This window comes from Esox lucius, chromosome 9, assembly GCF_011004845.1.
Source record: "Esox lucius isolate fEsoLuc1 chromosome 9, fEsoLuc1.pri, whole genome shotgun sequence".
NCBI classification, from domain to species: Eukaryota; Metazoa; Chordata; class Actinopteri; order Esociformes; family Esocidae; genus Esox; species Esox lucius.
This window is the reverse complement of record NC_047577.1, coordinates 18,422,127-18,449,425: the sequence shown is the minus strand read 5'-3', so window position 1 is coordinate 18,449,425 and position 27,299 is coordinate 18,422,127. Positions and strand designations below refer to the sequence as shown.

The window sequence follows — 27,299 nt, the reverse complement described above, 5'->3', positions numbered from 1 at the left end:
TATACAGGTAACAAGATCAAACAGGTGCAGTTAATACAAGTAATGAGTGGAGAACAGGAGGGCTTCTTAAAGAAAAACTAACAGGTCTGTGAGAACCGGAATTCTTACTGGTTGGTAGGTGATCAAATATTTATGTAATGCAATAAAATGCAAAATAGTTCTTCACCCTGTATAAATATTGGTGCATAATTTCACAGTTTTAAAAGTTTTTAAGTGTAATCCTTTTCACTACAGCACCATGAACAGTGCCAGAAAACCATACATATACCCATTATATTATATTAAGCAACTTTTCAATCTAAAACCAAATGCAAAGTTTATATTAGATATTAAACTGAACTACAGTAAACATATTAAAAAATATCACAGTACAGGCCTATACTGCCCTATACTGTTTATTTAAAAAATATTGCAGTACAGGCCTGTACTGTTTTATCAAACATTTTGGTTATTGGTTTTTGTTAATTTACTTAATTGGCTTACATTCTTATTGTGTAGTAATAATACAAAATCACAATGAAATACCCTGGAAAATAATCAGTCAGCAAATTCTGCTTGGCTCCACCTCTGTAAATTGGAATGACCAATTAATTGGCTTGAATGAGCTAGTCTGGTATTACATTGTTTGCAAGTAAAATATAGGATTATCATATTTATTATTATATTGTTTTGTTCAACTATCTGAATTAAATTCACTAGCTGACATAGGCAACAGCAATGGACCTCATCAACAAGCCACAACTAATGTTATGCCATGCAACTACCGTAGCTAGCAAACTGTGTGAAGATAATTACTGGGGTTTGCACAGCAAAAGCATACTTCTTCAGCAAAAACATACTTTTTATTCTTTAGAACGCTTCTTCTCCTACAAACCCAGATCAAACTTTAAAACGTGTAGACTGGTCTGGATGAAGTTGCTTGCATACATCTTTTTGATTATTTGATCATTTTTATTTAAAACTTAATTGAGTTGAATGGATTTCCATAGTTTACACTACAATATTCTAATGACTTTTTGAAAAGTGACAGTTGTTGCAAACTCTTACCAAACTCAAGATATTGCAACCGTAGTAATCATAACAACATTATTTTTAGCAATATTTCCCAAACAGCTGCCATTTAACCCACTTTCCTAGCAAGGCAGAGAAACAGTACAATACTTTATATATTCCTCAATCTCTCAGCTAGTTAAATTAGAAAAATATAAAAAAATACCTATAACAAAAGTCAAGCTACTGCATCTGGAGTAACCATAGCAACAACATTTTGTCATACTTTTCAAAAACAGCTCCAATGGGAAGTATTTTCTGAATTAGATACACAAACATAGATTTACCTTAATTTAGATATACATCTCAGCTATTCAAATCAAAACAAGTTACGGAAATACCTCTTACCAAATTTAAGATATTGCAACCGCAGTAACTATAGCAACTCGTTTTTAAGCATTGGCAATATTTCCCATCAAGCAGCCATTCAACACACTTTCCCAGGAGGAGAGACTTCTCAGCTATTTAAATCTGAAAGAATTACAAAAATGTATCTAATCAAACTGGAGATACTGCCACCGTTGCAACAGGATTTTTTTATTTTCAGAAACAGCTCAGATGGAATATACTATCCGAAACAGATAAACAGACATGGATGTACATGTATGTACATATAGTTCTAACCTATTCAAATAAGAAAAAAAAATTTAAAAATATTTTTTTAATAAGTTGTCCCCCAACGCAAAACTTCGGCTAAATAGGCTCTATCGTTTGTGCTCCATTTGTGCTGGTCTGTGCCGTTAAACATTTTGTTTGTGCTGCTATAATTTTAAAGATATTAAATAATATTTTATAGGTCATTCTGAGGTCACTCAGCCCCCCAATATGCTCCAAAATCAACCAAAATAGTCTTGTTTGTGCTTCGTTTGTGCTGTTAAATTTTTGTTTGTGTTGCATCTGTGTTTATAATATTAAACAGTTAATTGTAGGCGATGACGTCACTCAGCCCCCAACATGCTCCAAATTCAACCAAAATAGGCTCAATCAATTGTGCTCGGTTTGTGCTGGTTAAGAATTGAGCCCATGCTTGTGAGACTGAAGACGAACTTTTCACTGCCAATGCTTACTTTGCTTGAACAAAGGTAGCTGGCTACAGCTAGATAGATACTGTTGATATCTGCACATAGGGCTATTGCCAAGAATCCTGGGCACATTGAAAAGAAAGATATGCCTGGGCCTCATTCAGAGAAGATATTGACATTATTACAATCAGTTGTCCCTTCCAAACCATGGACCTTGTGAATCATATCCACCTTTCCCAGTGGCAGCTACTTCCCTGTCTGCACCTAATGACTATACTAATAATCAATTTTACACTTCCATTTATCATTTACTGCCCCTTTTACTATTTCATCAGTCCTAGACAGTTTACTCATTCATCTATTTCCCATTTTTCTAATGCAATTTTTCCTAACTAAATCTAAAATGCCCGGGTGGCATCTGATACACCATTGGCTAATCCACAGATAGTAGAACACTAGAGAGGCAAAATGTAACAAAAGTAGGGATCTGTCTTCATTCCCAAACCATGGTGAGATTTGATAACACCGTCTGTATTTTTTATAAGGGATGATGCAGACTCAATGGGTCTTTCATAGTAAATAGTGCAACATTTGTTTGGGTGTTTTACTTGATTTACTTCAATAATGTTCAACTTATCAACCACCTTACTTTAAATGAACTTGGCTATTTTTACATCAAACACACCTCTGGTGTTTATTGCTAAAAAGCTCAGTTTTAGTCCCATCAGACAGACCATTGAACCTAGTTCCAATGAAAGTTCAAATGACATTTAGCAAACTCCGGGCAGTTATGCTTGTGGTTTGGTGACAGCCGAAGATTTATTCTGGCCATCCTTCCTCGTAATGGTAACTTGTTAGCATGGAGGTGACTTATTTTCAGGGGTGTAGCAAACATTTGCCTTATTTGTGAAAGTCAAACAACTTTTGTCTCATTTCATTTTTGCTGGATGACTAAGAGTGTTTAGCCTGTGTAACAGGAGGTCATTACCAATAGAGTTCCCAAAACCCAGAATATATCAGAATATACACTCACCTAAAGGATTATTAGGAACACCTGTTAAATTTCTCATTAATGCAATTATCTAATCAACCAATCACATGGCAGTTGCTTCAATGCATTTAGGGGTGTGGTCCTGGTCAAGACAATCTCCTGAACTCCAAACTAAATGTCAGAATGGGAAAGAAAGGTGATTTAAGCAATTCTGAGCGTGGCATGGTTGTTGGTGCCAGACGGGCAGGTCTGAGTATTTCACAATCTGCTCAGTTACTGGGGTTTTCATGCACAACCATTTCTAGGGTTTACAAAGAATGGTGTGAAAAGGGAAAAACATCCAGTATGCGGCAGTCCTGTGGGCGAAAATGCCTTGTTGATGCTAGAGGTCAGAGGAGAATGGGCCGAGGTATGCAGCAAAGCATTTGTGAAGCCACAACACGCACAACCTTGAGGCGGATGGGCTACAACAGCAGAAGACTCCACCGGGTACCACTCATCTCCACTACAAAAAGGAAAAAGCGGCTACAATTTGCACAAGCTCACCAAAATTGGACAGTTGAAGACTGGAAGAATGTTGCCTGGTCTGATGAGTCTTCATTTCTGTTGAGACATTCAGATGGTAGAGTCAGAATTTGGCGTAAAACAGAACGAGAACATGGATCCATCATGCCTTGTTCCCACTGTGCAGGTTGGTGGTGGTGGTGTAATGGTGTGGGGGATGTTTTCTTGGCACACTTTAGGCCCCTTAGTGCCAATTGGGCATCGTTTAAATGCCACGGCCTGAGCATTGTTTCTGACCATGTCCATCCCTTTATGACCATCATGTACCCATCCTCTGATGGCTACTTCCAACAGGATAACGCACCATGTCACAAAGCTCGAATCATTTCAAATTGATTTCTTGAACATGACAATGAGTTCACTGTACTGAAATGGCCCCCACAGTCACCAGATCTCAACCCAATAGAGCATCTTTGGGATGTGATGGAACGGGAGCTTCGTGACCTGGATGTGCATCCCACCAATCTCCATCAACTGCAAGATGCTATCCTATCAGTATGGGCCAACATTTCTAAAGAATGCTTTCAGCACCTTGTTGAATCAATGCCACGTAGAATTAAAGCAGTTCTGAAGGCGAAAGGGGGTCAAACACAGTATTAGTTTGGTGTTCCTAATAATCCTTTAGGTGAGTGTATGTCAATAAAATATTGTTAATAAGATTTTCTAAGAGTGCCAGAGGCTAAATATTTTTAAATACAATAACGTTTTATGACTATCTTTCTTTGTACAATCTTCACTAATTTAAAGGTTATATTATTCGTTTTTACTGAAAGATCAAGCTAATAGACTTTTTTTTCACAGCCTTGGTTGTTCATATTTATCTACGGTGCCAATAATTCCATAGGGCACTGTATACTGAATCAATTTGTCCCACAGCATATTTATCAGCAACCATTACATCAGTTTTTTTTTTTTAAGATTTTCGAAATCAATGTCTGGCTCAAATCAACTTGTTTTGACAGTATCATTCATCTACAGTTATACTTTAAACATTGGACCTGAAGTCACTAACAACAATTCTATTCAGTTCATGTCATGTTTTGGATGTAAACAAGATGTGTCTGTAAATAATAATCTTGTATACAGTTCCAATAATCATTGAGGGTCGTATTCAGGTGACATAATTGATGTGTCTTTCGTTTGAACAAATGTGAATCTTGCTCTGATTCCCTATAAGCTCATCATGTAACCTAACGATGCTTTACAGTATTTTTCTTAGAAGTTGGTCGGAGTGTAGGTGCCAAGAAAAGACTGAAAGATCAAAGTGGTTGACAAACAGGGTTGGGTAGGTTACTTTTTAAATGAAATCCGGTTACCGGTCCACATTTGTAATCAGTAACGTAACTTTTTGATTAGTCAAACTCAGTAACGTAATCTGATTGCTTTGAATTACTTTTAAATTACTTGCATATTAAGAGGAATTGGACAGAGTTGATGTGGCTGCGTCAAATGCAAATAATCTTCCTTTGCTTCCCATCACACCTTTTCTCCTCAAATGTCGTGGAAAATTCCAAATAATGTCTGATCTTGAAGGCAGCGCCATTTTACAGCTATCTATTAAACAATTCCTCTAAAAGTTATTCGGTGCAACTCGTCCTGGCTGTAGAATAAAGCTTGAAACCTGAAAAGATATAACAACAGGTAGGCCTATCAATGTTCTGAGAATAATGCCTTGAGTAGATAACTATATAACATTTCATAGGACTCGGCTAATATAATCAAAGATATACTGTTTTTACCAGCCATCCAACCAACCAAAACCGGAGAAATATAAACTAGCACTTCCTCTGTCACTAAATTGGTTATGCGCGTCCACCTTTGCGCGCATGATGATCACAAACACAACTGAGGCGCGAAATTCATATTTTGGTTCAAATAACAATGTTTTTATAACATTCAATAATAAAGTCAAACATATAATGTGTCATAATTATTTCGCGCACATATTATTTTCCAATTGAAGTAATCATAAATTTTTTCAAAAGTATCTGTAATCCGATTCCATTATTTTTGTTGGTAACAGTTACTGTTTTTTTGTAATTACTTGTAATCCCTTACACCCCAACTCTGTTGACAAACCTCATGTAGAGTTGAAAATGCAATGGAAACAAGTCAAACCATACATTTATATTCAGTACATGAGAAAGTTTGATGAGCACAACATCATTATACAATGCTTTTCCTGCAGTTTGGTGGAAACACACCACTGGTGGAGATAAACATGGGTGAACATCTCTCAGGTCTGGAAGTTTGTTAGGGACATCATTTCATCTCAAATTACCTATTGCTGGTTTACTGTCTAGTAGTTCCCCAATAACAGGAACTGTTACATTAATTTAATTGCTGCTATTGTAGGTGTTCTCTTCTACGACTTGTCTTCGGGTAATGGCTGAGCAATCTTCGAAAGTTCCCCAAATGACACATTTGCAGAGCCTCTTTTAGCTGGTTTTGCCTGCAAAGGAGTAACACAACATTAAACCCTGCATCTTTATACCTTGTGTTACCATTGAACTTCTACTGGCTGCATGACTATAATCGTAATCGGTAGGGACTAGATCAGTGTGTTCTCATTCTGTAACGTCAAAATCAGTATGAATATATTCTGATTTAAAAATTATGAATCTATACTTTAACCCCATAGAAATGTATATACTTAAAAAAAAAGAATATTGAGCAAACTTTTTTTTTTGCCATTAATTCCAGAATGATGTACCTATCACCTCCAGGATAACCATTTTTCTACTGATGACTTTTTTTCTACTATCGATTCCAATATTGATTCCAATCGAGCCCTGACCAAGAAATCAGCATTTGTTTATGGAAGCAGGGTCTTCATATTAACGCCCAGGCTCCTGCTTCAATAGGAGAGTGATGCTATACATGCATATAATGTATTTGGGTTTCGTAGCTTTGAACAACCCTCCAAATTCAAACAGCTTATTGTGCTTGCCTCTCTAGATCTTGCCTGGTTAGCAGAGCCTTAATTGTTCACACAATAGATTATTTCTGAGTTCTTTATGGTGCAATCTTTATTGGTAAATAATGTTAAAATTAAGCTCTAACATCCATGCAAAATCCTTAATTTTACACCTTATGTTGCTAAACTTGTTCAAATATGATATTAAGGATTCACAGCAGTGATGGCTGCCAAAAGCAGTAACACTGTGTAGTAACTCTCGGGTAAGAAAATGTATTGGCTGTTCTATAACATTCTTCCACTTTAAAAATATAGAGCAAGTAGTGTATAAAAGAAGAGATATTCACATGGAATGCTATTTTAGACATTATTGTCAGACAGCAAAAATGTGGCGATGCAAGGGGTGTGAAGGCTTTCACTAGCAATTTCACATAAACAGTATATTTCTACAAAAACTTGGCGGAAGGGTTTCAGATTACACACCTGTGACTCATGAGGTTTCCAACCAATCATGTAGAGGATTTCAAAAGTTGCAGGAACTGACCCATCCTCACTGCCGTACATCTCTGAGGGGAATTAATCACATTTTACAATCCAACGCTAACCTGGTCTGGGTAAGCAGGCTGTGATGGAATAAAACCCAGCCTAGCCCCAACACATTTGATTCAACTGCTCGTCAAGATTCATTGAGTCAGGTGGTGTTTTTACTGGGCTGGAATAAAATGCTGCAGGCCCCCATAGCTCTACACAAACTCTACATAGAGATCACTATTCTAAACCAAAAGTTTCATTCAGTGCTGCTTGAAATTATGTTTTAGATTTTTGAAATGTTTATAGATTTTATAGATTAGGAAAACATTTGAATTATGTCCCACAAAGCGGGACATGACTTTGAAAATTAAATGCCAAATGGCTTTTCATTAACATTTTAATATTGACAGAGAATGTGCATACCAATACATGAAAATTGCATTTTAATTTTCATATTGACTGAAATAATGCAGGCAAATGTGGAAAATGAAAATGCAATGTGGGATTGAATTAACATTTGAATTAAGTTAACTATACGCTTCCATTAATCTAAACTTCTGACCTAAACCTGATGACATTGCTTGGCGACCAACTTAACTTTTACAAGTCAAACCCCCAAATTATACATATATTATAAATATGAGAATTTAAGATGTACGGGAGGGTCAAATAAAATTACAGAACAAAGAAATTAAACAACGAAGACATTTCAAGATCTGAACACATTTAAGACTACAATGAGCAAGAAAATACAGAGGCAGACAATATAAGAAGAATAAGGATATTAGCGATCGCCAGGATGTTGTACTTCATTTCTAACATGGCTATAGTCCCGATGTTGCTCACCTTGGTAGATGGCGGCTGCAGCTAAAATGGTGTCTCTGTGCAACATCGTCTTTCTGTTCCAAGCACAGTTGCTCTCCCCCATACCTGGAGAGTCAAGGAAAAGGGGAAAACCTAATAAGATATTTGCTTAATTGCACGTTAGATCATTTTATTTGCTTAGCATCATGCAGTATTTTTACACTGCAATTTATTTTCAGAAAGGTATTGAAGTATGCTTGAGCTGTTACATTCTTTTAGCTGTATGAATATGTGGAAATCCCACTCCCAAGAAACTACTGATTAGAAACTTATGGGATTATACGGATCCCAGCCAATTTATCATCCCAGCGTTTTGAAAGAACAGCAGAGTCTGAAATGTGCTGCTGGCAGTTTGAGCAAGACAAACATTAACGCATCCAGAGCAATATCTAGATACTTTTGCTTTGTTATATTAGAAAATGTCCGTAACATACCTGCAATAAAAATAAAATAAAATAGTAATGACGTTATTCTACACTATGTATTCATTCAGAAATGAGTTTGGTGTAATACCAATAGCAACATCCTAAAATGCAGACTTTCTATTGGACAACAGAACCCAGGACGTGTAGCAGAGCATGACACAACCGACGCCAGGGATGTGGGTTCCATTTCCACGGCAGGGCCAGTATGAAAACATATGATCACTACTGCAAGTAGCTCTGGATCAGAGACTCGGATATATAACGTGAATGTAATCAGGAATGTACTGTATACTGTAGGCTTACCTTGCAGGTCAGTCATGACCTCAAGAATTCCAGGATAGTGAACTTGAATATCATCAATGTCCTATGGGGAAAAAAACAACACATATTATGCATTTGCTTGTGTCATCAATATCAATTCTAGCTAACAGCTCTGATCACAGCTATGGTTTTACGGTGTATGTTGCTTTAGGCCAGGACGCTTTGGCCTCACCACTGTCAGCATGGTGAAGCCCGCCTGGTTCAGCAGGTTGCCCAGGTCTGTGACGGCCGTGTAGGGGGACACGTGGGGGGAGAACCCCCCTTCGCGCTCAAGCTCAGCTAGCTGCAGGGAGCAGCGCAGTTCGTACAGGGTCTCCCCACCAACCATCGCCCCAATGAACACCCCATCCGGCTTCAGGACTTGGTTGATCTATGGGAAGAAAGAGGTATCAGCATGACAGAGCGACAGATAAAGACTGGCGGACTGGGGCTGTTTAAATTTAGCATCCCGTGTGTAGCTGTTATGAGAATGTTAAACTATAATTGGCAGGAAAATCCAAGGCAATGGAGTGATGAAGTAGTTTACACAGTTGCTGTGTTGGTCCGTTGCTAGCACATGGCACTTGCAACATCAGCGTTTTGGGCTCAATTCCCCTGTATGCAATTCCCTATGCATGCGCTCGGTAACAGAAATCGCTTTAAATGTTAGAGTCTAGGAAATTACCATAAATGTTAAGAAAATAAAGAGTACAAGGCTGATAATTACCTGTCTTAAAGCTCCAGGAAGATCATTGATCCAGTGTAGGCTGAATGGGTGAAGTCGTATATTATTTAATTGCAAGTTGCGAGCAAGGCATGAAAAACCCAGGCAGGTTTGACTGGGAAGGAGGTATTACTGAGAGGGTGGTAGACGAATGCTATATTCCATATATTACAAACCAGGCCTAATCACCTCATACTGCTGACCACCAGATCAAACGTGTTTTCTTTAAATGGCAGAAACTCTTCATCGGCCATGACACAGTAGGTGGGGATCTCACTTTGCCTTGTGTTAATCTGAGGAGCAAAAAGGGACATCCATAAAATCAACCACGAAATTCCCCATAAAGGTCCACTATCAGTGCTCTGGTTTTACATTGCATGTGTACGTCAATCAAGCATTTAGTATCACCTGAGGTCTCGGTTCAAATCATTTCAACTATGACATTTTGGTTAACCCACCAAAGCCTTTTCGGAGATGTCCGTTAGGAAGAGCCGCTCAACTACTTCCTAAGAAATAAAAACAATGCAATATACTGCATGAAGTCGTTAATAAATATTGTAAGTTAATGCTTACCACATTCAACAATAAGGTGAATATGGTTACCTTTTGCAAATGCTCAGCAATGTGACTTTTCCCAGAGCCAATGTCTAACGCCAACGGAAATGTTCTGTGGAAAATAAGCCCTGTAAGTCAGCAAACGACATCCCACTCAAAGAGACATCCACATTTAGGCTATGTTGCAGTACCTTGCAATGTCATAGACCCGGTCTGCAACTCTGCTGCCAACCTGCAAATTAATATAAATAGTATTAGTACAAGTTGCTTATATGTATAGCGTATGGAGCCGGGGACAAGATAAATCCCATACCTCATCCCTCAGATAGTCGTATTTGTCAGTGTCTTGTGATGCAGCCCATTTCTTCTGTCTTCTCTTCATAGTCCTGTCAAATACATTCATTGTACCTCCAGCCCTGCCAGATGACTGCCTTTGAAATTCCGACCATTGAGAACACCGAATTTTGGGAAATGACACAATGTCATTCATCGGTGGAAATCTTGCCGTCGTGATATTTCTGTGTGAGTGAACTGCATGTTCCGGGTCTAGAACTCTATTGGTGCATATTTTAAAAACTCTCGTGCAGACACAACTACCATTGACAAAACGACTAACTATTGAATTGTTCATTTTAACAACTTTGTTGCCAAATTACCCTCTAATAACAGCAATACATGTCAAACCATAACAAATCCGTCTAGTCTTGTTCTTCCTGTCTCGTCCGTCCACATTGAATGACCTCGTCACAACTCTACAAATGAAAAGTGTGGAACTGGATTCTTCCTAAGTGGCAACAAAATATGGCACCGGGTTTCTGTCTGTGAACGAAATTATTCTTGTGGTAAAAAGCGAACTTAGGATTTGCTGACTTCATTTAAGTATAAAATAATGTATTTATATTGGTAGGTGTACTGGATTTTGTACCATTTCAAAACATGGTGAATTTAATATTGACTGAAATGTAGTTTCGCATTAGAGAATAATGTACGGCTTGGCTTGCCGTACACGAAAATGGCAGAAGATTAATGACGTTCACAAAAGTGGTGCATGCTGGGAGAACACGTGGGTAATTTCACTGAAGCTGTTGTTTTGGTTAGTCTTGATGCCACTAAATACATATTTTGCTATCTTTTATCTCTGCTAAATATATATCATAATCATTTGAGATTTGCGCTTCCGAGATTTGCGCTTCCGATTCTATAATTGCTCCAGATGTGTTTTATCAAAATGTTTAACTCGTATGTCTAGTGCGTTAGCTGGCTTGTTAGCTGAAACGCAATAAGTATAACTAGCTACATATAATAAATTGTTCCACAGGTATTGCTTGGTGGAGCTACAGTGAATGAGACTTAGTCAGAGTAGGAATTAATGTCATGCTAATATGAGCCATTGTGTTTCGTGGCTATTAATGTTACAGAAGAGCCAATCTTAACTACCATTTCAGATTGTACCTAGCTAGCTAGCTAGAGAACCTTTGAGTTTCAAAAGCAAATACTGTAACATTGGCCTCCATTAGGATCTGATCTACAGTGTTTAAAGCACACTTTAAATAGTACTAGATCTGCAGGTGTGACATATTCCATAGTCTTACAAGCAATGCCTAAATATTTGGCAGACAAGAAGATGGAAAACCAACAGACTGTATAACAACACAGTCTTTTTCATTCGTTTTCCAACATTTACTTTAGTTTGTCAAAAAAAAACTGTACTTAATTAGCTTTTACACTTTGCAGATACTCTGCCAACAACTTTGCCATCATGGCTTCCAAAAAGGGCCAAAGCGTTGATGACCGCTTCCAGAAAGTGAAAAAGGACCCGCGCTTCTGGGAAATGCCTGAGAGAGAGCACAAAGTAAAGATTGACAAGCGCTTCCAGGCCATGTTCCATGAGGATCGGTTCAAGCTCAAGTACACAGTCGACAAACGTGGTCGACCCATCAACCACACCTCTTCTGAGGATCTGAAGCGTTTCTACAATCTCTCTGACTCAGAGGAGGAAAAGAAGGATGGGAACAATAAAGAAGAGAAGAAGAAAAAAAAGAAGACAAAAGCTAAAGCATACCCTAGGGAGGAAGTGAATGAGAAAGCAGCAGATCCTGAAAAGCCAGCAAGAAAAGGTAAAGGTTCAGAGCCCATGCAGAGTGGACCCAAAGAAGACCAGCCTGTCAGAGGGGTCCGAGTATGTGAAGAGGGTAAGAAGAAGAAATTACCTTATTGTTTGACCCATTACACGCGTTCCTTCTAAGGACCCCCACAAAAGCAAATCTATTAACAAATGGGCGCTGAGTTTTAATGAAGCTTTATGGGAATATGATTGTTTTCTTTTGACTTCCTTACTCAGTCCTTGAAATGCTGCTGCATTCAGTCCGTGCATTTTGTTCTGCGTTTTTTGCCGGCATCAGACCGTGCTGTTTTAACAGGAGACGAAGAGGAGGATAACGAAGAGCAACAGGCCGAAAGAGATGTGGACCTGGTGGGCACTGTCACAGACGGTAGTGAAGACGAAGACGAGGACGATGACGAATCCGAGGAGAGTGAAGTGGGGAGCGGCTCAGAGGATGAGTCCGGCTCAGAGGATGAGTCCAGTTCGGAGTCCGACGAGGACAGCGACGGCAGCGGGCCGGATCTGGCCAGGGGGAAAGGCAACGTGGAGACCAGCTCGGACGAGGACGACGAGGATGACGTGGAAGCCATCTTGCGGCGTGAGGAAACGGAGATTGAGCACGACTGGGGGGAGCTGTGCAAGGACGCACCGCGCAGCGAGGAGGTCTGTAGCCGAGTCACAGTAGGCCAGAGGGACGCTCTCTACTAATTACCCTCCGGCATCTAACGGGACACGTGCATGTTTCAGTGTCTGCTTTTCCTCCCACCTCAACAGGTAACCCAAAGGATTGCTGTTTGTAATATGGACTGGGACCGGATGAAAGCCAAGGACCTGCTGGCTCTGTTCAACTCATTCAAGCCTAAAGGGGGTGTCGTGCTCTCCGTGAAGGTGAGGCTCTGCCGCCATAGCTCTCCTCCAGTCTGCTGTCACTCAATCTTAGTATGTGTGTCACCGCATCACCCAAGACCAAAGTCACACGTGGTGTGTGTGTGTGTGAACGTGTTGGTTTAGATCTTCCCTTCAGAATTTGGGAAAGAGCGGATTCAGCAGGAACAGACCCAGGGGCCCTTAGAGCTGATGGCCCTGCCAGAGGATCCAGAGAAAGACACTGAGGAGGAGAAGTACGAGCTAGCTACAACGTTACTACACAGACATCCCCTATTATTCCTTTTTTGTCAAAGGAACCTGTATTTTATTTTGTGTTTCTATATTCCAGGATTTACAGAGAAAAGATGCGCGACTATCAATTCAAACGGCTGAAGTACTATTATGCCGTGGTGGAATGCGACTCAACTGATACAGCGACTAAAATCTACCAGGAGTGTGACGGCTTTGAGTATGAGAGCAGCTGCTCCATTCTGGATCTCCGGTAAAGGAAAAGACTTGGATTCATATTAAAAACGTGTGGTTCATCATCATTATAATGATGTTATATGATGTTCTGAACGTTGTGACATGTATGACACATGATACAGATATATAGAAAATATGGTTATGATATTTCATTAATGCCCGTAGTCTTGCTATTTGCTACTGCACAATTTAAACATCCCTGCACTCAATGAGGGAACGGTCAAGTAAGGATTTTGTTGAATTGCCCATAATTGACCTTATCATGATCATGCTATGACAATGTAAACCTGATGTGTACACAGGAATGAAATCTGTTAAAAGAAAATGCAACAGAATTTAGTAACGCAATGTGCTGTAAGGAGGTTGTCCTCCAAAGAAAGCAGGCATACCCAGCATCTCACCGATAGATATACCATAGTTACCTGTCAAAGCAGTATTATTTAAATTTAATTTGCACAACACAACGCATAACAACATGATGATGGCTCATAGGGTACAATTAAATAATGTGCATCAGAGGCGAGAAACCCTACGAGTCTTCAATAAGCAGGTCGTTGCTTTGGTATTGCACACGCTAAGTGCCGTGATACCGTTGCCTGTGCTGGTGGCTTGTCCCAAACGTCGGTGTTATGCGCGGTGCTGCTACTCCCGTGGTCACGGCCCTCCTCCTGTGGGAACAGGTTTATCCCAGACGACGTGACGTTCGACGAGGAGCCGAAGGACACGGCCACGGACGTGGACCTCTCCGCATACACCCCGAAGCTCTTCACCTCCGCGGCGGCTGCCACTTCAAAGGTGCGGCACAGACCCTCTTATGGGCTCACTACTAATCCTCATCCTAAATATAACCTTATTTATTACCTTTTTCTGGACCTCATTGTAACAGTAGCAAGCAGGTGCTCATGGAGAGCCAGTTGGACTATATGGGCGTGATTTAAAATGGCTACGGGTGGACATCGAGGCTCTTAGAATGCCGTGTAGCTCAGTAGGTTGTTTCCAGGGGTGGGTTGAAGTGTCTGATGGAATGTGCGTTGATCGCGCCAGGTGGAGGTGACCTGGGATGAGACGGACCACGAGCGCGTTACTGCCATGAACAAGAAGTTCGACAAGGATGAGCTGCTGCAGATGGACTTCAACGCCTACCTGGCCTCCTCCAGCGAAGAAGACGACGACGAGGGTGAAGAGATGGAGGCGCAAGAGAAGGAAGAGAATCTTCCAGAGGGTAGGAAGGAACCATATATCTGTCATTAAGGGATTTGATTTCGATGTGCTTCAATAAGATGCCTTTTAAACCATTACACCCATATAAAGAAATGCACAACTATCTAGAATCACTGCATGCTTGTGTTAACAGTAGATGCAGAAGCTCTGTTCAAATTTAAAAACCATTCAAATTAGAGACATTGTGAAATCCAAAATTGTGCTATTTATTTTTTAGAGGATATGTATATAGCTAATTTCCCAAATTAAAACAGGATAGCACACTAAAACAATAAAACTGCAAATAGGATTACCTCACTAGGTGATGAAAATTTCGGATCAAGGGGTGGATAAAATGCATATCTAACTAATCTGATAGCGTGGTTGTAGATTCTGAGTCATATATAGTTCAGTTGATGTCTACTTAAACCATAGACATATCATGTACCAACAAACACACATTGAAGTCAGTTCATCTCACTGGTGCAGCTTGTATGCTCACTTGGCCACCAATTTCTTTTAATCGAATTGAATCAAATTGCATTGCATTGAATTTGTTTGTCCTCATCAAACCGTACAGCACTGTATTGAGTATTAGAATCTGACCCAATGTTTATAAATCGGCATCAAATTGTCTTGAAAATGAAAGACTCCTATCCCTGTGTACAACAGAGTATGTGTATATTTGTTGTATTGATTTTAATTCTTTGCTCAATTAGCTAAACAGCCAGAAGAGCCCATTCAATTGGAGAAGAAGACCAAGAAAGGGAAGAGCAGCACCGAGCAGATAGAGAAATACAGAGAGATGCTGAAGATCATCCAGGAGCAGGAGAAGAAGAAGGAGGACAAAGGCATGGAGATGGAAATCACTTGGGTGCCAGGTAAGTCCCTTAACGTTGGATTTTCAGATTGGAGGCTTTCCTTATTCTGTATGTTTAGCATGTTTTTCTTTCTGAAAGGATATACATATCTGATTTATCGGTTTAATTCTTTAAAGGGAAGAGAGCGTAACTAAAAGCAAAATAACAATAACAACTTAACAGTAAAAGTAGATGTTTGCCTTTTGGTCTTGTAGCAAATGGTGAGGCAACAAATAGAATCTGGGTCGCTGGCATAAAACCTGAACGCTATGTATCACACTAATAGGGTTAACCCCCTTAATAAGAATTGTTACGTGGCTCTGTAGGGAGACTCGCTACAATCTCCCCGTTTGTACAAAAATGCACATCCCTGTGCTTCGACTGTTCAGCCCCATAGCACATCTGAGCTGTGCGTTCTAATAGGCAATATCCCAATGCTGATAGCAGTGTAGCAAACTGGGTGACAAAGACGAAAATGGTTTGCATATACTCCTCAGTCCTCACAGTAACATACTCCTCACCTCAGGACTGAAAGAGACAACTGAACAGCTGGTGAAGAAGAAGCTTGAAGGGAAGGACAAAATGACTCCCTGGGAAAATTTCTTGGAGAAGAAGAAGGAGAAGAGAAAGAAGAAAAAGTCCAAAGGAGTGCAGGTGAGATCAGTAGACTAGAGATTGTTGTTAAATGTCTCTCTGACATGCCCACGCTGGTGTCACTAGGCCTTTAAGGAACAACAGTTTACACTTCCCAGCCTTAAACCTAATCCCAAGAACCGTAACTCCTAATCCTAACAGTACCCCTTATCTAGCCCTAAGGTTAAAACTGTTTTGAAAACCAGATAAGCATCCTGACTTTGACAGTTCTCCCATGGTTTACCTTATTTGTGAGGACTTTGGGTATAGTAAAACAAGTGCAAGCATACTGTATTGGTGAGTGACTCTCCCCTCCTTCAGGAGTCCGATCAGTCAGACCTCAGCGATGATGAGCTTCCTCCGGATGTTGACCTAAACGATCCATTCTTTGCCGAAGAGCTCGGTTCTACCGGTAAGTTCTGTAGTCGGGCCACTAGAACACACTGTCGTTCACATCCCCTAAATGCTCTCATGCATTATTTGACCATGGCTTTGTTCCACTTATCTCACAGATCTGAAAAAGAGAGGAAAGGGTAAGAAAAACAAAAAGGTGGAAGAGAAGACCCCTGAGGAGTTGGAGGAGTTGGAGAAACAGAAGGTATGTAGGAGAGTCCTGGAGATTGTTTACTGTGGAGGAATTATATAATGGAATTAATATTTGTATTGGTATTCTGAACACATGTCCTGACCACGTTTGTGAGGAAGCTGATTTGTGAACAATACTTATTCCTCATAGGCTGAAATGGCCCTGCTCATGGAAGACGAGGACGACAACAAGCACCAACACTTCAACTACGATAAGATCGTTGAGGAGCAGAACCTGAGCAAGAAGAAGAGGAAGAAGCTTCTGAAGAAGGACAGCGCCTGCTTGGAGGAGGACGAATTCCAGGTCAGAGACGCTTTATTGTTTCCTTTCATGGCAAACAAAAGGCCTGTACTCAATGGGCAGTGTTCTACTTCAGGTCTGTGTTCATATCACATTGGTATTTTATTGTCTGCCATTGAGATCAGTTAATTCAGAAAACAGTCTAAATACTGCCGAACAGCTCTGTCACTCAGTGTTATCCCCTGGGGGAAATGTGGTCACATGGGATTGGTACCCATCAAAACACGGCCCAAGTTCATTTACTACGCATTCGTTATTTCCACACATGAAGCCAACCCAACTCAACAGGCAAAATGTGCTTTGATTGAAACAAAACAGAGGCTAACTACAGTTTACCACCATCTGCTGTAAAATAGGTTCACTGTTCATCATTTAAAACAACTCTAATTCAAGATAAATGTACATTCTCCCGAAACTGAGATTCAGTGTGTTGGCACGCAAATGCAGCCTGGACATTTCACTGGTAAAGTGTCCTCTCGTGTAATTATCATTCATGAGCACCAACATTTACAGGTAAAGAAACAAAGATTTTTCTCTATAGTGACAAGACATCTAACTGGGTCCTGTAGTCTCAGCCCAACTCTTCAGTTTTTGTCTCAAAGAAACAGTGTTAGGATGGGGTAGGGAGCCTAACTTATTTGACAGGGTCTCCTTCTTAGACCATCTTAGTAGCCTAAATTTAAGGACCTTCTGTTTGTGGCACAAAAAAACACCAGTTTACACTTATTCAGTCTTAACACCTGCCCCATTCTGTCTCTGATAGGTGGATGTGAAGGACCCTCGTTTCCAGGCCATGTTCACCTCCCACCTCTACAATCTAGACCCATCCGATCCAGGCTACAAGAAGACCAAAGGAACCCAGAGCATTCAGGCTGAGAAGCAGCGCCGCAGGGAGGCGCATCAGCGCGACCAGGACCAGAAGCCTGAGGGCTCACAAGACCTTCCCAAACAGGAAACACAGGCCAAGAAGCAGGAAATGGGAGAAGAGAAACAGGAAACAGATGGCACATGTCCGGCAGTGGCTGAACAAAACAAAAAAATGGACCCCAGTCTGTCTCTCCTCATTAGGTCTATCAAGAGCAAAACAGAGCAGTTTCAAGCCCGGAAGAAGCAGAAGACCATGTAGAACTTTGTGACTGGACTTTTTAAATCTGTGTCAAAGGGGTTATGGGCTATGCCCTTCAACAGCAGCAATCTGCTACATTGCACATTTTCAGTGTGTTTGGGAGGATACCGTTGATGTGTGTGAGGCCTCAGTGTGTGGCATGAACTATTAAGTGGCCTGGTCAGGAACAAAGTTGATGGTATCATTAGAATAGCTCAGACCTTGACACACTTTTAAAACCATGTTCTGAGGTACTGCCAGCAGTAAATGTTGGTTGTAAAGATTGCTGGAGTTTTACTCCTGCTTGAAGTGCCATTAAGGTGACAGGAAATGTTTGGCCTGTTTTTTCTCAGTTCAGTTTGTCTCCTTTTAAGACATTATAAAAAAACCTACACTGCACACAAGATAGCAGAACTTGATTTTATTTCAGATTTAAATGGTACACATTCATAAGTTTTGGCACTGAAACTCACAGCACTGGCATATTGCCACTGAAATCTACAATGTCAATGTAGGTTTCCACCTACTTTAAAAAAGTGTATAAGTAAGCAAGATAAAAGGCCATCCCATTTCAAAAAGGGACCAATAGTAGTGCAACAAGAGTTACAACTGTGTTCATAAATTTATAAATGCAAGATGTTTACAATTTAAACCTCACAGGTTTATATTGTTATTTATCTACACAGAAAACACAAAGGGATACTTAGGTAACAAATATAAAGCATCACAAAAACACATTTTAAAGATATAAAAATTTAATTGCAACATCAAAACTATATCAAGTCTGAAAATATTTTACTTTATCAATGTAGTTTCTCGTTTGAAATATTGCATTCAAGTTGAAGTGTTTTTCTTAAAATAGAGTAGGAATGTATCAGCTTGAGGTAAAAATACCCACAACATACTTAGCTTAACAGTTTAGTTGAAATGACAACTGTGAACAGTAAAACAAGACTGTCGTATGTTCTAGGAACAAATGCCTTCATTGAACAAAGAAAAATATTTGGTCACAGCAACCCAGCTTCAAGTCAATAACATCCACTTCATTCTACATAAGGCAATCGTTGAATATCAAACAAAAGAACCACCACAATTAATCTTTTTTTTTTTTAACTTTACAATCTTGGTAAGAGCCATGTACAACCCCTCCCTGGTAAACGTAGTGCATTTACTATGGCAGTAGGGAAGTGGTGTGTTAAAACCTCAAGCATAAAAGATGAGCTCTGGGATTTGACCCCCCTGCACCCCTGTCCCGTTGGTGCTGTCAGAAGAGCACTGGAACTGGAAGGTGACCTTGCCGCACTGCACCTCCGTCATGCCCTCCTGGCCAAAGTAGCTGAGCTCGTTGCCGTCCAGGATGACGCTGGCCGTGTAGAACGTGTCCGGCTCGATCTGCACAGGGTATTCGAATCGCACTGGGAAGGTGCTACTTGAGCCGTCTGAGAAGTACTTGATGTGACTCTGGCCCAGCGGCACGCCCTGCCTCTTCAGCTCGATCTTGGCGCTGTACTCAGCCGAGCCGCAGCTTGAGCCGTACAGGCCGAAGCCGGCGATGAACACCCGCTTGTCCACGGCAAACTGGATGCTGTCGCAGCGGCCACGGTAGCGCCACTGGTTGCTCCGGTAGGCGCATGACTGGAAGCGGTGACAGCGCTGGGGCGCCAGGCCCTTACGCGGCTTGCTGGCGAACAGCAGCTCAGGCTTCTTGGCTGCCGTGTACCACAGGAATATGTCGTTGGTCTCGTTGAGCGTCAGCACGCCCGACTGTGCCGCGCCATTGGCGAAGTCGTCCAGCGCCATGGTGGGGATGCGGATCAGGTAGATGGCCTTGCCCAGCGCCAGCCGCTTGTTCTCGATGGTGGGTGTCAGCTCCTGGCGCTGGCACTCGGCCTCCGCCCAATTCAGCGCCGCCTCGAACACCACCATCTCCTTGGCGTTGAGCGTCTCGCGGCGCAGGATGCTCTCCAGGGTCGCAGAGTCAATGTCCGTGAACCCCTCGGAGCGCAGCGCCAGCTCCGCTTGGGCGTCGATCACCTCCCAGCAGCGTTGCGTCAGGTCGGGCTCCTCGAACAGGCAGCTCTGGGACAGCAGCACGCAAGCGTTCTTGGCGCTCAGGCTAGTCTCCAGGAAGTTGACGCAGGCCCGCGCCAGGTGGGGCACGATGTACTTCTTGGCGGCGTAGAGTGTGGCCAGGACGGTGTCGGCGCAAAGGTCAATCTCATCACTGTAGATGTACCTGACGGACCACAGTCAAGAGTCAGTCTAGACGAGGACTTGCCGTGGGCGTTTCTACAAATGAACTTAAACGTGTCGTCCGTGAGGTCAAGCTGCTACAATACCAAACACTTAATACCTTACCACTGCCATGACCTATGTTAAAATGAGCCTACATTTCAATTGAACTAAAGCCTCCCTCATTCTGAAATGTACAATGAACACCGACTGCGTCTGATGTGACGGGATCTTACTTCAGCATAGCCAGGAAAGAGGGAGCCTCCACGTCAGGGATGCGGATCTCCTCGTTGTCCTCCGCCAATTCGCCGTAAAACATGGCGTGGAACACAGAGCTCCCCACAGCCAGTACATACTGATGGATAACATGGAGTCACATGAGTCAAAACAAGAGAAAGCATATTGATGGGATGACGGACCGGAGGTAGAGAGAAGGACACAATGTAGTACCGCTACAGAGGATACAAAGGTACTCAAACGGTGTCATACAAACGTCTATTCCCTGTGTTGTTGTCACTACCTCAACACATTTCCAGTAAAGTACTCCCATGCATTAGACAGATTTAAGAGAATGTCACTCATTTCATGTTAGATGGTTCCTTAGCCAGAAAGTAGTCTGATGATCAAGACAAGTAATGTGCGATTAAATTCTTTAAACAGCCGTTACAAATTCAGAATACTCTACCAGCCGCAAGCTAAAATCCATATTAGTAACAAGTAAACATTTTTAAGCCTCCTCACACATCCTGGTTACTTGCGCTGGTTTTTAGTTCATTAAAAGTTAACCGAAGCTTTTAATGACCGTTTAAATAAAACTCATGGATTACAGTTTCTTTTTGACCACAGTCTAGTTTCAGTGTAAAACCCTTTTTACTTTTCAGAAAGATGAATTACCTTGTGCCCAGGTACACGTTGAGTTCCTCCTGGGGGGCCAACAACAAAATGAACATCTGCCATCAACTCATTGTTGAACATGACTGAATTCCTGTGAAAGGCAAAGTCATGTGATTAGCATAACATACAATGTAATTGTGGGGTTGGCATTGTTGAATGGTCAGTGTGTAAACATACAAGAGCTGGGTTGCATTCAGCAGATGGGTATTCCAGAAAGCTGGATTAGTAACCTTGCAAGCTCTTGTCATACCAGAACATAAGCAAACTGAGTTTTCAGCTCCTGAAAGAGCATGAATTGTAGTCTGATAAGATATCATAGCAACAAATCCTCTCAACCAAACCCGCTACCTATTAGGTTGGTTAGTGGATCTTGTCCCACTTATCCTATCCAACGGAATAAAACACAGCTCATCCACCAAATAAACTTTACTCTGTCACTAGATTACATTCAACTTTGTCATTGAACGAGTACAGTACAACGAAATGCAGTTAGCATCTAACCAGAAGTGCAATTAGAAGAGGGCAGAAAATGTACAAGTATAAAGTATAATGTTTGTTACAAGTGGGACGTGTAATGAAGGCAAATACAAGTACAAATGGCAATTCTAAATGTGGGAGAGGTGAAAGACGCTTTAGTATGAAGATATGCAGAAAGTTCTTTGACTACACAAACTGTCTTGCTTTTTCTTTTTCTCCCAGTTAATATTTTAAGTAACACCACCACTCCCAGAATAACCAGATTGGAAGACTGGCAGATAATAACTAAGTAAATTCTTAAGTGACATGATTTCATTAACAAATAGGCACATGGGTAATTATTCATTAAAATTATACATTTGAATTTATAGGTCGTATAGGGCAAGTATAGGAAACCATGCCCCCTGTTGCTGCAAGGGTATTCAGTTTTATGTCTGACTCCTGGAGAACGGTATTACTGAAGACAGCGATACATGTTTTTTTATGTCAAGCCAGACCCATTACTCTGTCTGCCTACCTCTCTCGAATGGTAGGATAAAGCCCTTGCCAGTTGCCGCTGTGAACCGTGTTGTTGTTATTCAGATTCTGTTGCTGGTATTGCTGCTCAGTGGTGCTGGTTGAGGATGCTGGGGCCAGCTTCTTGGTGGGAAAGAGCTCTGCAGCCATCTTCTCCCCACTCTGTCGCGTCAGGATGATCTCATGGCAGGCTTAATGTTGCGATTGTTGAGGCAGTCTTAATTGGTCTTTTTTGATAGTCGTTACTAACACTGGAAAATACAATATAGTTACAAAAATAATGATCAAGAGGCAATGTGATCAAATGAGACACGTTGCTATTGAACTACAACAGCCTCGAAGTACAGTATTAACTAGCTACAGTACAGGCGTCTAACCGTTCATAAGAAAAAAACAATAAACAACTAAACTTTTCTCTACCTAGCTACCTAATGTAACTAAACAAAGTCCTTAGCGATACAGATAGGTAATCGTAGCCATAAGTCAGAGCCTAAATTGACACAATTTACTAGCTAATGTAGCAGATGGAAAAGTACACAACAGGTCAAGATAGTTACTTAAGTAGTTACGGACAGTTTACTACTAGTAACGTTAAGTCTGAATTAGCTAGCTACGCAAGGTTGACAAACAATACAGTGCTATACACTACAGTACATGCAAATTACACACACCATAATTAAAACACCCACAGTAACATTGCTAACAAAGCAGTAAGTTAAAGTTAAGCTGCTGTTCGCCAGCAAAACTTTAAAGCTGTACAAATACTCACAATATTTTACGTATTTAAGACTAATTAACTATTGTAACTAGCTAGTTAGCTAGCTATATCATCTGTTAACCAGCTTGAAGCTGTGTTAGTTTACTTGTTAGCTACAGACAGTAGCTGACGAGTTGTGATACGGTAAGTAGAGGAAATGGCTAACGTCGAAAGCTATTTGATACATACAGTACAGCATACAGTAAAGTAAGCAAATAAAGGTAAGGTACTGTAACTTCTATAGACAGATGTGGCACTTTCTTACCTGTCGCATTTGAGCTCTATATTATTGAAGCTATAAGTGTTACGACCGAGACCGACGTTTTTCTTCTATGAAGTTTTCACATTCAAATTCAAGTTGCTAGCTTCAAGCTTGTTACACAGCATACTACTGTAGACAGTCAAACGAATTTTGCTATACATTTAAAGTAACAGGTCCTAATTGGCAATGGCCACTGACTGGATGAGGCGAAAGATGCATTAGTATGAAGATACGTAGAAAAGAGCTTTCTTCTCGATATCAAGTAAAACCAAAATAGACAATAGCATCCTGTCCCAGTGGCATCCAGCTGCAGCCTTCTCCATCTGAGCCGTCCTTCTCACTATACTGCCACCTACTGGATACATCTAATAGGAAGAAGTTAAATCTTAAAGCCCATGATACATTCACAAGGGTTCGGCCCTGTCCACACTCAGCCTGTTCTCAGCACTAGGCATGTTGGCTTTTGGTGTGTATGATTTTTCAAAAAGATCTGTTGTTTTCTAATCAACGAAGGAAGTTTCCATTGACTAACTTTTGTAGCTAGCTGTAGTCAGAGACGGATTACCACATGGGCCTACTGGGCACATGCCCGGGGCCACAAATCACCAAGGAGACCACAGTGGCAAAACTCAAGTTCATTTTCAAAAGCATTTTTTATTATTGACTGTGACCAATAACAACAACAATGTTTAATGATTTGACATGTAAGTAGATAATTGAATTACTCGCAAAGTGAAGCACCCATCAAAATGCACACTGCTCAAATTGTGTAGGTCACAGGGGAGCAAAGTTAAATAAAATAACATAACGTAGTTTAGTCAACATTGTCAGCCACTGCTGGCTAGCAACCATGGATCGAAAGCCCAGTGGACTTTTGAAATCAAAACATAAAAAATAAAAAGATGTAAGAGCGACAGTGTTGTTAAAGAAGGTACCTGCTATTTCTAGTTTTTTAAAGAAGACAGAAGATAGCATTATGCTTGATATCAACATTAGCACAAATGTTAATCCTAGCGAGGAGTTGGAAGCGAGCATTAGCAGTTGCAATACGGCCTCGCCATCGGATCTTCTTGAATTACCACCCATCACGAGGCCCTGCAACAGGACTCTGCCTTTGGAAGATGATCACCACAAATTTGGATTCACAATTAATTGACCCTGCGTTGTGGGGAAACATTAAGGATTCTGTGAAGAGCATTCTACTTTTCACAATAGAAGACCAAAATATCCCTCCTCAGTGAGGGACTGTGGTTTGGGTTGTTGAACGTTTTCTATCATTTGAGCCAATTCAAAGCCACAAGGGTGAGAGCTGACTGCACCATTGCGATGGTGAACGACCTTTGCTTGGACCTGTCAAACTGTAGAGGCCAGTCTTATGACAATGCAAGCAACATGTCAGGAGAGTATAATGGATTGCAAGCTCACCTAAAGCAGAGAAACACGCTTATCCACTACAGTGGGGAGAACAGGTTTTCCCACTTACAAAGCATGTAGAAGTCTAATTTGTATCATAGGTACTCTTCAACTATGAGTGACGGAATAAAAAAAAAATTATGAAAATCACATTGTATGATTTTTAAGTAATGAATTAGCATTTTATTGCATGACATAAGTATTTGATACATCAGAAAAGCAGAACTTAATATTTGGTACAGAAACCTTTGTTTGCAATTACAGAGATCATAAGTTTCCTGTAGTTCTTGACCAGGTTTGCACATGCTGCTGTAGGGATTTTGGCCCACTCCTCCATACAGTCCTTCTCCAAATCCTTCAGGTTTCGGGGCTGTCGCTGGGCAATACAGACTTTCAGCTCCCTCCAAAGTTTTTCTATTGGGTTCAGGTCTGGAGACTGGCTAGGCCACTCCAGGACTTTAAGATGCTTCTTACTCCTTAGTTGCCCTGGCTGTGTGTTTTGGGTTGTTGTCATGCTGGAAGACCCAGCCACAACCCATCTTCAATGCTCTTACGGAGGGAAGGAGGTTGTTGGCCAAGATCTCACAATACATACCCCCGTCCATCCTCCCCTCAATACGGTGCAGTCGTCCTGTCCCTTTTGCAGAAATGCATCCCCAAAGAATGATGTTTCCACCTCCATGCTTCACGGTTGGGATGGTTTCTTGGGGTTGTACTCATCCTTCTTCTTCCTCCAAACACAGTGAGTGGAGTTTATACCAAAAAGCTCTCTTTGTCTCATCAGACTACATGACCTTCTCCCATTCCTCATCTGGATCATCCAGATGGTCATTGGCAAACTTCAGACGGGCCTGGACATGCGCTGGCTTGAGCAGGGGGACCTTGCGTGCGCTGCAGGATTTTAATCCATGACGGCGTAGTGTGTTACTAATGGTTTTCTTTGAGACTGTGGTCCCAGCTCTCTTCAGGTCATTGACCAGGTCCTGCCATGTAGTTCTGGGCTGATCCCTCACCTTCCTCATGATCATTGATGCCCCACAAGGTGAGATCTTGCATGGAGCCCCAGACCGAGGGAGATTGACCGTCATCTTGAACTTCTTCCATTTTCTAATAATTGCACCAAGAATTGTTGCCCTCTCACCAAGCTGCTTCCCTATTGTCCTGTAGCCCATCCCAGCCTTGTGCACCAGAATTGGCACCCCGTTCTCTTCAGAGATGAGGTCTTTAATAGAGTTCCACTTGGGACAAGTTGTGGACGTTGAGTGGATGGACGTAAGTTCTCCAGCCAGTGTTATAGAAACCAGTGCAGTGGTAGGTTTAGCTGTTTTTAACATAGCTATCCTAGTGATGTTATTAGAGACTGCCGTTGTCTAATGTGTTAGAGCTACACTGGTGTCTGTTATATGAATTGTCATCGCTATGACTTCAATGTTTGCCTAATTGTCTGTTGGTCTGTATCAACTCACACCATTATAGAGAACAAAGTTAAAATAATACTTCTGTAACATTTCTTAGTTTACCCATTACCTATTTCAATCAGTTGACAGCCTATTAGTAATATAGTAAAATGACTGGCCTTTAATGCTTAATGAGAACTTTTAGAAGTCTATATTCTATCCTCCCCAATCCGTGCAGAAGAATCTAACATTCGATAGGGGGGGTGGGCATCTGTGTTCCTCATGCATTTTTCCATTAGGGTAATGTCAGCCTATTTGAATGTGCATTCCACACACTAACATAATTTTAGCCTACATTTTCACCTTTACATTGGAGATTTACACATTTTTTTCATTGTTTCTGGGTTTTTTTTTAAAAGAGCCGTTCAGGCGTCAAATGAGCTGTCTCTTTCAGGTGTATGGAGCCAGAAGAGCTGGCCCATCAAAAACTCAATAAACCCATCGTTAGAAGGGCCAAAAGGGACAGTGGGTAACATGTTAATCAAGGTACAGAAATGTGAATGTGCTACACCCAAAGAATCCCAAACAAGTATGCTCCCCAAATTTTCTTTTTTATTCTTCCAGTTCGCCCCATGAACTTGAGGATGGTGGCTTTTGGATTTACCATTAACCAGTCCAGACTTATGACAGAATCACATTGGTAACACTAGGCAGTCCAACTTTCAACATGCTGGAACTTACAAATGAAACAATTTCAAAGAAATGCATCAATCTTTTGTCATTAAGAAAATGACATTAGTCATGTTTAAAAAGTACATTAGCTACATTATTTAGCAAATCTATTTTCACTTTCTGGCCAACAGCCACACACACACACACACACACACACACACACACACACACACACACACACACACACACACACACACACACACACACACACACACAACGCTCCCGTTCCACCACATCCCAAAGATGCTCTATTGGGTTGAGATCTGGTGACTGTGGGGGCCATTTCAGTACAGTGAACTCATTGTCATGTTCAAGAAACCAATTTGAAATGATTCGAGCTTTGTGACATGGTGCATTATCCTGCTGGAAGTAGCCATCAGAGGATGGGTACATGGTGGTAATAAAGGGATGGACATGGTCAAAAACAATGCTCAGGTAGGCCGTGGCATTTAAACGATGCCCAATTGGCACCAAGGGGCCTAATGTGTGCCAAGAAAACATCCCCCACGCCATTACACCACCACCACCACCAGCC

General features: G+C 41.2%; 3 protein-coding genes across 4 annotated transcripts; 1 reads left to right on the top strand and 2 right to left on the bottom strand.

The window, feature by feature from the left end:
* Positions 1-5,501: 5,501 nt before the first annotated feature.
* On the bottom strand, positions 5,502-10,832 carry ndufaf5 (NADH:ubiquinone oxidoreductase complex assembly factor 5). Of its 2 annotated transcripts, XM_010889247.4 has the most exons (11): positions 10,257-10,832; positions 10,135-10,175; positions 9,992-10,055; positions 9,847-9,894; positions 9,578-9,681; positions 9,392-9,431; positions 8,858-9,055; positions 8,668-8,728; positions 7,922-8,005; positions 7,028-7,110; positions 5,502-6,079 (listed from the first exon to the last, which is right to left on the bottom strand). In XM_010889247.4, the coding sequence occupies exons 1-11, from the start codon at positions 10,572-10,574 to the stop codon at positions 5,993-5,995; spliced, it is 1,128 nt and encodes a 375-aa protein (XP_010887549.2). In that variant the 5' UTR covers positions 10,575-10,832; the 3' UTR covers positions 5,502-5,992. The 2 variants fall into 2 exon arrangements, with proteins under 2 accessions (XP_010887549.2, XP_012990816.2); XM_013135362.3 differs by lacking the exons at positions 10,135-10,175; positions 10,257-10,832 and having other exon boundaries at positions 9,797-9,894; positions 9,992-10,042.
* Positions 10,833-10,944: 112 nt separating this feature from the next.
* On the top strand, positions 10,945-18,488 carry esf1 (ESF1, nucleolar pre-rRNA processing protein, homolog (S. cerevisiae)). The gene is made up of 14 exons (XM_010889246.4): positions 10,945-11,036; positions 11,678-12,135; positions 12,346-12,710; positions 12,822-12,935; positions 13,059-13,168; positions 13,264-13,416; positions 14,081-14,195; positions 14,445-14,622; positions 15,320-15,481; positions 15,987-16,114; positions 16,415-16,505; positions 16,606-16,691; positions 16,830-16,982; positions 17,743-18,488. The coding sequence occupies exons 2-14, from the start codon at positions 11,703-11,705 to the stop codon at positions 18,103-18,105; spliced, it is 2,451 nt and encodes an 816-aa protein (XP_010887548.2). The 5' UTR covers positions 10,945-11,036; positions 11,678-11,702; the 3' UTR covers positions 18,106-18,488.
* Positions 18,489-18,490: 2 nt separating this feature from the next.
* On the bottom strand, positions 18,491-23,557 carry btbd3a (BTB (POZ) domain containing 3a). The gene is made up of 5 exons (XM_010889245.3): positions 23,226-23,557; positions 22,205-22,454; positions 21,211-21,301; positions 20,553-20,671; positions 18,491-20,320 (listed from the first exon to the last, which is right to left on the bottom strand). Exons 2-5 carry the CDS (start codon positions 22,351-22,353, stop codon positions 19,288-19,290), a joined length of 1,392 nt encoding a protein of 463 aa, XP_010887547.1. The 5' UTR covers positions 22,354-22,454; positions 23,226-23,557; the 3' UTR covers positions 18,491-19,287.
* Between the last annotated feature and the right edge of the window lie 3,742 nt (positions 23,558-27,299).